The following is a 14,411-nucleotide window of genomic DNA, read 5'->3' as shown; positions in this document are numbered from 1 at the left end:
GGCAGGGGTTCTACACACAGTCTATGCTGCATGCAAGAAACAGGTGGGGTACATTGCTGTGAACAATTTAAAAGCGAAAGGAATCCGATTAAATTTGGTCACCACGCACCAGCAATACCAAACATCATTGATAAAATATTTCTCCATGTTGGGGATGGACTACTCCCGCTAGCCCCACTCCCACCCTCCCTCTCACATCATGTTCTAAAGTTATCCTTGTGGGCACTGCATTTTTCCTGGTTGATATTGGGGTTACACACAGAGATACACATACATGTGTAATAAAACAGTGATCTTTAATACCAACAGGTAATGGCACTAATTTAAAAAATATTTCTCTAAATTGATCCTTAGACATCCAAATTAGACCTACCACGATACTAGAATAAATTCAGTAGTTCCCCTGGGATCCTGTGAATTAGCTACAATTTAAACATTGGACCTAAACTGGACTTCTGACATTGCGGTGGGGGGGAAACAGAAACTAAGGAGCTGATTTTGACCTCTGCACGAGTGGGTATAGCCAATAGAGATAATAGATAATAGTCCCCTCAAAGCCAATATCCAGGCTGAGGGCTAGGTGTCACCCAAAGACTCCCCAACTAGAGTTCCTCTTCCCGAGTCTGGCCCTGACCTGGGCCACATCTGTCTTCTCCCCACCCATGTGCCCCACCTAAATATGTACTTATTATTGTCATTCAATGCTGGCCAATTTCTTACTACATTCCAAGTTTACATGGCACTGAAGTTTATCAATCTCCATTCCCTTTTCAACCATACGTTTTGTTTATCTCCAGTGAGTGCACTATTTCACGCCTAATTAGCTTAATGACACATCTCAAACATTCCAAGTAATTCTCTCTTACCTACATTTTTGGTATAGGATAGAGACCAGTTGTAAACAGAGATTTAATTATTATCATAAAATTTTCAGAAATTTATTATAAACAACTAAAATTTTATCAAAATCACTTAGGTAAAGATTTAAAAGACAATGATTTATTTTTTTTCTACCTCAATTATCATTCCATTACTTCATATCAACTGAAAAAATGACCTTAAACTTGTTTCAATAGGGATTATAGAATTTGGTTACAGGTTACTATGTATACTTTTTAAACTAGCTGGTATTAACATAGGTTACTTACTCTGAGCCATGGTTTTTCTCATTGTTGAAAGGAGAGATTTAAATATTACTTAACAGTTTTCTGTAAGCTTATGATAATATGATGTGACAGGAAATTGTAAGAGGACATGTAACTATTGAAAGGCTGGTGGCAAAAGTACTATTTTTACAAAGAAAATCCAAGCTAATTAAGGAGAAAACTGCCAAACTATTAAAAGATTTCAAAGTGACTTGATTTAGGAAGTAAATGTACCAAACTTAATAACTCTATTAATATTAGCCAACTGAAAATAATAAAATTATTTCTTTCAAAAAACCGAAAAGTATACAATATAACTAATGATGGTCTTAAGACTCATGTAGAGAGAGCTATACACATTTTAAAAAGAAGACAAAATATTGCAAAGATATGCCAAATAAAAAGAGACATATTATATAAGCCTAAGATAATTTTTATATATGAAAACTGGTGACATATAATTATTAAATAAATATGATATTATTTTAAAATGAGAAAATTTATTTTAGGTTTGATGGGAAGGGGGAGGAGTAGAGAAGACAAAGAAGAAAACAATGAAAAAGACAAAAGGAAGAAAGTGAGAGAAGGAATATAGGAAACCCTGAAGATTACGAGTCTTTAATGTCACTTTTGGTATAAACTTCAGCATGTTCGCAGATCGTGGCTCATCAAATACCATTTATCCATGATCTCCCAGCGGCTCCAGTTTAGCAACGTTACCCAAATCATCACAATAATTTTTTTGTAAAACATATCAGTAACTAGGAAAATACTGCCTGTAAAATTAAGCTACATTTCCAGATTTAATTTACAGCATTCAGCCTTTTCACATCTAATTTAATGCCTCAAAACACTGACAATAAAATCGGGCCCTCCTAGTCGATTGAATGAGTGGGTGCACGTTTCAAAGCACGTGGGCTTAGGTCTCTGGAATGGCTGTGACACTGTAACTCAGTATTTTGTACTCAAAAACAAAGATTTCACATTATCAGAAAGTGGAGATCAGTAGAGAATAAATAGTATACTGAAAAGAGTATTTGATTAAGAAACCAGATTTTAGTTCTTGAATAAGTCACATACTAATCGCATATGTTAAATACACCTCTTTGTTTTTATTAAAGTGATAGGCTCATTTAATTAATTTTTAATAAACTGTCTGCCAGAGAACCAAACCTAAATAATCATAATTAGTTTGTCAGTCAGTCGCTCTTTCAAGTAAAAGTGCTGATATATATATTAAAGAGTAGCTATGACAGCTTTCCATTCAAATGTCCGAGAACCTTCTTTAAGACAACTGTTGGAGCTCAGTGTGCCCAGTGTTTATGCAAGCTTTCAGTTTTGCTGGCTAGCATATTTAAGAAGATCTGTACCTAACAATCAAGATAAATAAAATTAATATTCTTTACTGCTTCATCAAGAATATTCTTAAGTGAAACTGGAGTTTTTTTCTGGAGTATTTGAAAGCAAAAAGGATTAGTATGACTCCTGGTGCAGTTCTGTGCCACGGCTTTGGTTCACACTGCAGTACCAGCAGCTCTGACCACACGGCTTTTGCTCCATCGAGTGCAAACGTCAACACAGTGAAACAGCAAATGAGACCTGTTTTGACATCAGCAGCCCACGACATCTCAGGACTTGATGCGAGACCGTGATTCACACTTTGAGAAAAATTGAGGTAAGCTTTTCAAACTACACAAATGTCTTTACAAATCTTCCAAGACTTTTTTTAATTGAATGGAATTGCATTTCTAAACAATAAATTGAAATGCCTAATCATTCACTTAAGGCTCAGTAGAGAGAACAAAATTTGAACAGAGTTAAAATGGAAGCATATGAAGTAACTAAAAACTGGATGAAAGAAGGTGAAAGGATTAGCCAAAGAACATACATGCATGGCCCGTGGACATGAGTTAAAAGAATGTCAGGGAACAATGCATAATTTGAAGCTATAAATACAGTCTGACACTAGAAAACTAGATTTCTTTTTCTAGAACCTGCTATGCATCCTTTAGCTTTTTTGTACCTAATATATAAAACAAAGCCTTGGGTAAAAATTCCTTCCTACTTCTCTCCCATTTTTTATTACTAATTATTAAAAGGGGGCTAGAAATGAGTTGAAATATTATGAAAATGAATAAATTAGATATGTCTTTGAAATATTCTATAGAATCACATTCATATATTCCACAAAGCTTTTACGGAGAATACGGACTATTTAATTTGGCACCATATGAGATGCAAGGTCAGTAACACTTAAACTAATTCAAATATAGAATGAAATAAAACTGTGTGTGAATATTGCTGACAGGAAGTGCTGCTTGTTTGGCTTCTCTGAATCCTGGAATCTTCACTGTACTGGTCAGGTAAGCTCCTGTAGCAAATCGTACACCTGCTATCACAACATACTTTACTGTGATTATCTGCTCGATGTGGCCTTCTGTGATCAATTATAAGGTCTTTGCAGACAGCAATTAATCTTTGCTATAGTGTGCTCAGCAATTAACACACTGTTTGGCACATAGTATATACTCAATAAGCATTATGTAATGACTACGCATGAATAAATAAAGAGTCCAATTTCTAGAAAGATTCTTTGTTTGAAAATTTCTAAAAAAATGACAAAGTGATTTGATTATTTTTGGAGGACCACATACTTTGAAAAGAGAACTATACTTTGAAAATATAACTACTCCGTTATTTTAAAATAAAAAGTATAACCATATAAGATAAATGGCAAAATCTTTATATAAATTTGTATTGCACCCTCATTAAGGATATTATTAAAACTCTTAACTATATGGCTAAAGAAATAATACATCTGTTGTAATCTAAATTGAATTGTTTCTTTTTTGCTTTTCCTTTCCTTCCTATCTTTCCTCCTTCTGCTTCTCTTTCTTTCTCTGCTTCTTCTTCTCTGTCTTCTCCTTCTCTTTCTCTGGCCTCTCCTCTTCCTGCTTCTCCTTGAATTTTCTTCTGGCGTCTGGGTCATTAATTTTTAGTCACATAAGGCAGTGCAGTTGCATGTATGGAAAGAAAGAGAAAAAAAAAGAGAAAGGGAGGAAGAAAGAAAAGGAAACAGTACAGGCATACAAACATTATCAAGACTGTCCTGAAAATTTGGAAACAACTTTTTTGCACATAAACAGCCTTCCCTATGTACTTTCTCCTGAGGTTTCCAGATAAACTGTCAAGCAAATAAATAACTATCAGAGCATCAGATCAGTGGCAGATTGGGTACTACACTTAGGACAATAGGATACAATCCATAAACAGGACCTCAATGATCATCTGTTTCAATAGTCCTTAATATGTCTTGTATCATAGAGCCTATGATGAATCTGATGAAAATTTCCTTAGAAAAGTGTACACACATAATATACAAATAAATTTTACAGTAATGTAAATAAATCTAACTGAAACATACCCATGGATCTAGGACCTAGTCCAATCCCTGAAATTTATCTTATCTATCTATCCATTTATCCATCCATTTAGGAAATGAGGTGGAGAAATATTATTCCCATTGCTCAGATACACAACCGTGAGGTGGCAGTCAGCTCTGATCACTGCCACCCAGCTCACTGATCATGCTCCTACTTCTCCTCCAGGAAAAAAGAGGGAGAAAGAATATTTGTTTCTTTGTTTTTTGTACATCTTGGGTATTCTCACAGATTTTCTTTGTAAACAGTTACTTTTCTCTATTTTAAAAACTAATCTAGCTATATGCCTATAAAAGATTCAGTTCACATGTCTGGTAAAGAAATATCAGGGTATGCTGGGTCAGTGTTTTAGGGTTCCAGTGGTCAATTCCCATCATTCTTCCAACACCTTGGCTGACTTTCCTACATGAAATGGTTTTAGCTTTTCCATTTCCAACTAGTATCCTCATCATAGTCTTAAGTAAGTATATACCCTATATGGCCAAGTCTATAGAGTTGTGCTACTAGTTAAAGTTAAACTAGTTTTACTACTAGTTTAGCTCCCCAAATGAAACAGATTAATTGTACAAAAGCATTTTGGCAATGCTCATCATGGAACTTCTATCTGTGGTCCAGCAAGATGCCAGCTGTCCCTCTGACAATTAATAGTGCAAAGTACAGAATGACTTGGAAAATGATCATAGTCCAAAGACAGAGAGGAGAATGAGAAATGATGACTCCTTGGGTTCAAGAAATGCAACAGTTCTTGGGGAAGAATATTCCTGGTCAAGTGGAAGCATTTACTTGGGAGATGAATCAAAACCCCAGATATAGACTTCCCAGCTATCAGTTTAATGTAGGGAAATCAGTATGGAAGAAATGCAGTCTCATCTAGTCATGAGTGATGACCCCCATCATTTTGCATGATGATGTTAAATATGCTCTTCAGAAGACTTTTTAATATGGTTTATTTTTCCTGTTCATGAGTTTGGCCATTTCTTATTAATTGGCCATTCAGGGATACAGGGCATTAATTATCTGATCTTTGTGATGATGAAGAAGCACATACATTCTTTATGAAGTCCCAGGGAAACCCTTCCTTGTGTGTCTCTTTGGCATGTTATTGGGCCACCTGTGATTTTGTTATTTGATTTTGATGCTATCACTACACTCAGGGAATTGTAAAGATAGCTTCTTTTGGTGGAAGGATACTTGGCATTAAGAAGTTTGTGTTATTATAATTTTTCCCTTATAGCCTCTCCTACCATCTAGCATTCACATGCTCATCAGGTTGGAGATCAGGCTCAAGTTTGTTTTGTTTTTTTAAGATGATAAGTGTTTGTCAATCAGTTACTACCATACAACCCCAGGAACTTATTTGTAGACATTCTCAACCATATAAAAAAGGTTACACAGATGTTATTAAGCCATTTATCTATAAGAACTATTCTTTATAGAGAACTAAGGTTGAAATGATCACAAATGAAGATAATTCATAAACTATAGATATGAGAGGGTAACAAAAGAATTTGCAAAATTTTTCAAGAATTAAACAATTTGTACTTAAAATATTTTCAGTAACGTCATCCAAAGAATAAAAATAAATGGCTGTTTGATTACTAGAAGCAGATTCTCAGTGCTACTGATAATAGTCAGTCGATTTCAGTACAACTATTTGTGTATCTTCTGCATTCCCAACGTTTAGCTAGCTTATAGATGGATCGCAAAGTGTAAAAACATGAACTCCGCACATAAAAATGAAGAAATACGTTTTATAATTACTTGTAAAATAACTTAGGTAACAAAGTATCTCTAAATATAGAGAATGCTTAAGTATAAAGAGTAAGAACTAAAATTCTGTAAAATATTGTGGTTTTGAAAATTTCTGGGATGTAAAAAATTGATATCTTTTACATCTTTGATGTTTAGTTAATGTCAGTATTACATGGTTCAAAACAGAAACCTCCAAAACCATGAGAGGACCATCCAAATAGTGGCATGTTAGTCCGTTCCTGAAGTCCCATTACACTGCTTAAAACAGAGAAATCGTTGTAGTTACCATGACGGATATTTATCAGTGTGGACATCATTTTAGTACTTTATGTTTGAATGATAGTAGAATATGTCTACAACTTTGAAGACAGTTGTAATGAATTAATTAAGCTACTTATGTTGAAATAAAATAATTTCTCTTGTATCTGAAATGTACATTTTGTTTAAAAATAAAGGTTTCTGAAAGAAACAATTAAAATCTGAAAAAAAGTTGTCTTGAACATTGGTTCAAACAACTCTAAGATCTACTCTTTGAAATTAAAAAAAGATGTACGTATATTATTTGTTCATCTCAGTTCCATAATTTAATGAGCACATGAAATGATTCTTGAGAAGGGTTAATCTTACAGTGTGCATCCCAGTTTTTGTTACTTCAGTTTTCTGGACAAATAATTTTTATTAATTCTTACACTATATTAGAGAATGGTCACCTAAAATGGTCTTCTTTTCCTTGGCCAGTGATGCATTCCTTCTGATACATGGGACTCACTTTTTCCCTCAAGAGTCACCTCTCTTCTGCATTATCACCTTTTGGCAGTGCTCACGTGTGTGAAAGAAGTGATCCTCATCAAATCCCCTTATGTCTTTTCTTCAGTGGAAAAATAGTACACTAACTGCCTTAATAAGTGCAAAGCAAAATGTAAGGTCAGCTCTCAGAACTTAGGCTACTAGTAAATATGAAGTTAAATTTTTTCTCTGCTGATGACTTTAAGTTCATAAATTTTATTAATTATTATTAAGTCTGCAATTACAGGAAAATGTACACAATCCCTTTATAGACTACAGTTATCTTTTTCTATATCAGTAAATTTGGGATAACTTTTCCCTTGATGTCCTGGTGTAATGTTATCTTATTGTTGACTTTTCCTCATTGACATTTGCATCATACACTCATTGTCGTTGACTCAATATAAATCAATCAACAGTGCAGCAGTAAAAACTAGTATGGTGCCTGCCCACACATGGCTGAGAGTGCTGAGAACCAATGGAACAAAATTCACATGTAGTAATTACACAACTATAGTACAAATTACTAATGGCCACTAACCCTCAGAATTAACTGCTAGTTTTTCAGCCTTATAAGAACATTAATTGAAAAATCTCCACATGCTACATTAATTAGAACATAATACATCAATGTCTTTATTTATTACAAGTAAAGCAAAAGAATAGAGACAATATGTTGCTGAAAACAGAACCACATAGAAAGAAGAATTTGGAAAATATCATTTTTGAAGTATACTGAAAACAATTAGCAATATATCGCTAATGCGGGAGTGGGGCAGCGAATGAGAGTAGAGAGAGACTAAAATATCTGATTTTTTTTTGAGGGCTTTATTATGGACCAGGAAATATTTTAAGTCCTTTAGACTTACTATCTCATTAAAACTAGGTACAAGCATTATCTTCATTTTACAGAGAGAAACTGAAATGTAGAAAGTTAAGAACAATACCAAGTCCACACAGTTAGTTAACAATAGAACTGGCAACTGAACTCAGGCAACTGAACCCAGGCATCTTGTCAGGGGGCGTGGAGAACTCCACGCCCCACCCCACTACAGAGAATAAAAGTGAATTATTTCACATATTCACTGAAAGTAAAAGGAAGGGAGAAAGCCAAAAATGAACAAGAAGTAGAGCCTTTCAAACCAAACAGAAGATACCTTGAAAGAATGACATAGCAGGAAAGCTTCCTGTGGGAGACAGTTCAGTCCTTATTTTTGAATCTTAAAAAATAAGATAGATTCTACTGTAATCTTTTACTAGTTAAATATTACTGCACCTCTGAATTTCCTCCCAGTTTTTCCTAGTTAAGAAAATGCTGATTTTCTTCTATAAGAGAAGAAATACGTACATACTACATGCCTCATTCCAGCACCTGAAAGCTGGTTCTTGTACTTACTTTGGACATGCTTCTTTCATGGCATAATTTTCTTCACAAGCCATAGAGTATATTTTCTATTGTATTATTATTTACTAATATAAAGAACTGAGAATATTTTTATGAATTTTAACAAATAATAATGATAATATTATTATTGAGAAATATTTTAATGTAACCTTTACAAATGTTTGCACAATGCTAATTTAAAGTTAGAACAAGTACTACTCAGAATTAACTCAGAATATAGAAAATCAAAATAATAATTGGTCATAATCATAAACTAAAGTAGATTTTTAGCCTCTTTTTTGTTTGATTTTATAATATTTTTACTTTAGAATAAAAACCAAAGCTCCAAAGAACAAAGTTACTTTTACTAAAGTGAATTATGATTTTCAGTTAAGTGATCTGTTGTTTTATGAACTATTTATTCAGAATTTTTTTCCTTCTCAAAATTATATCGTTCTGTTTGTCGTACTGTTGATGATTATGCATATTGACAGTCTGCCTCAGTTTATTCACTTGCAAAATGATTTAGGAAATATATTACATACTAACGCCTTAGCAGAATATTACAATGGCATTTTAATATTAGATTAATATTGTATTTGTAGTATTTTAAATAAAAGGATTCTGTATGGCCAATAAAGTGCGTACTTATAGCTTTTTTATTTAACATCTCCTGGCTCTGATACTTTAAAATAGTTCTTAAAATTATCCTTCCTACAACTTTACTGATCATCATTGGAAGTTCATGCGTTCAGACTAAGATTTCTGTGGATGAATACAATTATCTGAAGTGATTATGTGTAAATAATGGGGGATTCACATACAGTAGAACTACAATATTTCCCATGGTGGGAAAGAGAGGGTTTTTTAAAACTTTTTTTTTTTTTTTGCCTTTTGGAGATAAATAAAATCTTGAAATAAAATGTGTTCTCTTTAGAGCTAAAATGAATAGCACTAGAAAAAGCTAATACAGCCTGCTGTTGTATTTTATTAGGAAAATAAGTTCCAAGGAGCTAAGGAGCTTGGCGAGGGTCACACAACCAACGGGGTAAAAACAGGCACCCTGGCCTGGAGCCCAGGTTTTTCCTGCACCACTGTGAACTCTGAATTTCCTCAAAAGGAAGAGGCATACAATTTTAATGAAAAAGAAGTGCTATCAATGTAATTTAATGTTTTGTTGTTGTTGTTTTGAAAACAAATTGGGGCCACGCCTCTGCTGATCATACCTCCCCGACCGGAAAAGTGCGGCCTTGTGATTCATCACCGACGGCACGTTTTGTGCCCTCCACGGCTTGGAGCTCCTCTGCGGAACCGGCTGTCACAACATCGATCATGCTCTTATCAGGCTGAATCCTGGCTGCAGACCTCAATCCCTAACCTGTCAGACTTGTTTCCTTTCTTGAAGCCAATGACTGCCATTATTTTCCAGCTTCAGAGGCTTGACGTGCCTGATATAGATTAGATGGTGACTGGATAGAAGTTGCCCCAGTCCTGGGTCCAGGATGTATGCGTAAGTACTCAGAGGCTTTTCTCAGTCAGGGTTATCTACTGGGACAGAGGTTTACAACTCCGGGGACAGGCAGGACCAATGTTGGCTGGTGGAGAGTGCTTTAAAAATAAGTTTTTCATTTGTTATTGTATTGTGTGTTAAAGTTTTATTTTGTTGTTTTTAAATGTAGGAGTTTTTGTTAAACAAAGGGAATCAATACAGTACTTGTTTTCAAAATAATAGAAATAGAAATTATATGCAGTAATAAATTTATTATATTTAAACATTTAGAAAAACCTATGCTTCAAAAAGTGAAGTTTTTAAAAAATATAATCCATTTAATTTCTTTAGTATGATCAATAGCTTGGTATAAATTTTCATCTTATGTTGCTTATTGAAGTATATTTTGGGAAAATAAAGTATAAATGTAAGTAGAGAGTCTATTAGAATTTTTATTTCTTTAACTCTAAATAATAGAGAGCATGGTAGCAATAGGAATATTATCTATAGTATATGAGTGAAATGATGAAAATGTTCATATCTAAAACTTGAGTTAACAAAATATACAGTCTATGTGACATTTGTCATAATTTAACCCCAGAATAATCAATCAATTAATGAATTTAAGGTAAAGAACTTGTATATATTTATATTTAGGTAATTTCAGGCTATTGTTTTATAGACTCAGAAATGATCAGAATGACTTCATCCAAACTTCTGGTTAATTTAACTCTGCTACTTAAAGAGGCTCTTGACCTCCCTGTGGACACCAATTTCCCACATGTTCAATAAATGTGACTTGCGTCACATTTATTCATGAATTTGTGATAATTCTAACTGTGGAGTTATTTGATTTTGTCTCTAATTAAATATAATATTTTAGGCCTATAGGCCCGGACATTAAATGATGGGTGTTCTTGTCCTCAGACAACAGTGTGAGCCTGAGGAAGACTCCATGTAAATACAGCAAAGCATATTTCTTATTTACCAAGATAAGGACAGAGTAAGACAAAATGTGCTGTGGAAAAAACTCACTGTTTTATTTAACAAATATTTATACAAACATGATATGTTAACAGTTTTAGTTTAGAAAATTAGTGAGCAAAGAGCTTGAAGTTCCATTCTCTTTTTTTCAGAATTCTGTGGTAAGGCTTTTACATCAACCTGGTTCTCCTCTCCCAATTTATGATATCATTCTCTCACTTTTCCACTCTAAAAGTATCACTGCAGACATAAAATTTCTATACTGAAGCCTCATCAGCTTTAATCCAGAGTTTATAGTTCTGAGGATTTTAAGTATCTTTTTTAATTGCATTCAAGATCAGTATTATTTTTAAAATAGATATCCCAAAAAACCTTGGATTGTGCCATAGAGATAAAATAAGGTTACTAACTGAATTCATTAGTAAAGGAATTTTGCCCAAGGGATGTAGTCTCAAAGACTAGATGGGTTAGATATGCAAAGCTTAGCAACAGTGTGTCATTTTCACTGTGTAGTGGAATGAGTAGCAGCATGAGATTTAAATGTGTCTAGGTATAGCTTTGCACTCCTTTGTCTGGACAAGCCACCTCTCAAGACTTCACTTATTTTATCTATAAAATGTGGGGAGGGTTTACTCAAAAATAAATAGGGAGGAGGTTGTCACCATTAATGAGACTTGAAATCATTTTTGTGGATAAGCATAAAGCAATTTTTGGTTTATTTTGGTATTATTTAATTTGTTTTTTTCTTTTTTGTAGTAGGTAATAAAATATTATCTGATTAATTTTTATATATTTTTACTATATCATAAGTAGTACAGTAGTAAGTGTATTTTATTGTGAAACTGTTGTTTTACATATATTATTATGTGTGTGCCCCATGCTGTGATATAGAATATTTCTTATTGTGGATCATGGTCAACAATATTTTTAAAAACACTGCATTAAATAACCTTAAATTCTTTGGAATACTTAAATTCTATGATTTCTAAAGAGTTCATAACTACTTAATATGGAAAACACTAACTTTCTTAAGGCACTGGAGAACAACTTAAATTATTCCAGAGTATAACTTTTGTTTATTAGTCCCTATATCTTGTGCCCTTCACAGTGAGGCAGAGATAAGAGATGCGGTTAACAGCAAGCAGAGACCTCAGGCAAGAAGCAAATCAATAACCCACATCCTAATGGCACAATCTGATAAATGTAAAAAACAAATTAAAAAAAGTATAAACAAAGTGATATGAGAGTGCCCACTCAATCTCATAAAAGTTTCTCTGAATATATAATGATACCAGAGTTTAGTCTTAAAAAAGCAAGTAGGAATTAGTGTTGCTGGCTGGAATCAGGCTCTTCCATGGGGTCCTGAGAAAAGCATTGCAAAGGACGTATGCATGGGAGACTGTGATGTGGCAAGGATTATTTGAGGGGAAGTCTACCGCTAGGTTTACAATTTCCCATCTCCCTCCATCCTGCTGTGGAACTCAAGGCCAGATAGAGCTAATGTCCAGAGATTCTGCTTCATATTAAAGCTTAGTCCTTCTGAGCCTGCACAGTCGCTTTGGGCCTACACATGTCTGCTAGAGCTGCACGGTCGGTCGCATGTGTTCCAGGCAAGAGAGAATTGAGTGCAGGCCACCAAGCGAGGGCGGGGGAGAGAGAGAGTGAGATTCTTCGTTCCTCTGGGATTATATTAGCTTGGGTTTGGGACGGACCAGGTGTTTTTTCAAAATAACCATCCATTTGATACATCCATGTAATACAACCATTTGGATGGTTATATTACAGAGACCTGTAAACTGACAGGTCTCTATGGTCAAACACCTCCTCCTGTGCCCCTCAACAGCCTGGTGCCAGATGGGGGGAGGAGTGTTAATCCCCTGGGTGGAGCACTGCTGTGCTACTCTAGGTGAAGCTGTAGCTTCCTGGTGCAGCAAATAGGCTCATGCTCCTCAGTTTATTAAACTCAATACTAATTCCCTTTGCTCTCTTTCTTATTAGTAAATAGATAACTAGCTACGGTAACACTAGTAGAAGGAAAAAGGAGGTATTCTGGGGTGTGAGAACACAGCCCTTGCAAACATCAAGAGACTTCAGATATACTCACAAATAACTGCTGGAAATTATCACATGACACTGAATAATCAATCAGCCAGGCTACAAAAGACCTTTTGTACAGGTGAAACTCTCTGAACTACATTAGGAGAATTGAGAAAAAATTAAACAAGAGGAAGAAATGATGAAATTTGCAATTCAGAAGCATTAGAGGGGACCAACGCAGTTTGATGGTTCAACTGTCTTCTGGATACAGCAGAACTAAATGAAGGGAGTGGCAGGGAGCCCACCTACCTACGTGCTGCTTCTGCCTACCATGAATGTTCCGTCTCACATTCAGTGAGACACTACAGTCTTCCTTCAAGATTCTAAGCAAAGTTACTGTGAAATTTTTCTCCTACCTCACATCTTGCATATTAATTATTCCTGACGCACAGCCATCCTATTCAAACTTGCATAATACATTGTATATACTTTGTACCTCTGTTGGCACTTCTCTGTATGCTGATTTGTTTTAAATTCTATCTCCTCACTTAAGCAGAGAGCTGTCTGTATCCCCAGTGCCAGACGCATTGCCTGGCCCATCACAGACTCTCAACCTTTGTGTGTTGACTTACAATAAAATATGCCTAAAGCCAAAGAACAGATGCTGAGAAAGAGGAAAGGGTGGGAGCAAATAGAAATTTTAAGTTAACTTTCTTTTTACATACCTATTCAAGAAGGTCTATGAGATACTTGAGATACAGTAATTCAGAAAGTAAATAAAAAACTGAATAGTGGAGAGAATTTGTTCTAAGTAAATATGTGGTACCGATGGGAATTTATTGTAGAAGAGATTAAAGTGTCAGATAAAGTTTAATTTATTCATTAATTCAAAATGCTTATTATTGTAGCTTATAGTGTATGATAGTATACTATACACATACTATATGAACATATCTGCACATATACATGCATGTGATATGTGTTACGCATATATATTATGTGTATGCATACATGTCACATGCATATAAATACACATATAAATAAAACAAATGTATTCTCTACTTTTATGGTGTTTAAATATAAATGAGGAGACATAATAAACAACTAAACAAATGGATGTGAACTATAAATATAATAAGTATGAGGTGAAGATTTTGTACATACCTTTTTCCAAAACCTTTTTCTAATTTACTTCATTTTTTTATAATTCCTGGAACTGATGATAATGCTGGTAGTGATAACTGATGGCTTTTATTTTACAATAGATATTTAGTTTATATGATAACACTCTACTTTTGTTTATCTGTAAGAAAAATTTGTGAAATGTATTTTTAAAACATCAAATATTGAAAAAATTCCTACTATCCTTAACAAAGCCTTGAGAATATATTTAT

At 34.3% G+C, this 14,411-nt stretch overlaps 1 protein-coding gene across 2 annotated transcripts in view; it reads left to right on the top strand.

Moving 5' to 3' along the window:
• The window catches only part of LOC112320690 (transmembrane protease serine 11F), a 66,955-nt gene that overhangs the window by 5,961 nt on the left and 46,583 nt on the right, over positions 1-14,411 (top strand). The window contains exons 2-3 of one of the 2 annotated variants that reach the window (XM_045185651.3): positions 1,655-2,820; positions 9,937-10,017. In XM_045185651.3, the coding sequence (XP_045041586.1) occupies positions 10,010-10,017 (8 nt within the window). In that variant the 5' untranslated portion in view covers positions 1,655-2,820; positions 9,937-10,009. Of the gene's footprint in view, positions 1-1,654; positions 2,821-9,750; positions 10,018-14,411 lie in introns of both variants that reach the window. The other variant, XM_045185649.3, reaches the window with a different exon arrangement.

The sequence above is a fragment of the Desmodus rotundus genome, chromosome 4, assembly GCF_022682495.2.
Source record: "Desmodus rotundus isolate HL8 chromosome 4, HLdesRot8A.1, whole genome shotgun sequence".
Taxonomy (NCBI): Eukaryota; Metazoa; Chordata; class Mammalia; order Chiroptera; family Phyllostomidae; genus Desmodus; species Desmodus rotundus.
The sequence above is the reverse complement of the archived record's forward strand: the minus strand, read 5'-3'. Positions and strand labels throughout refer to the sequence as shown.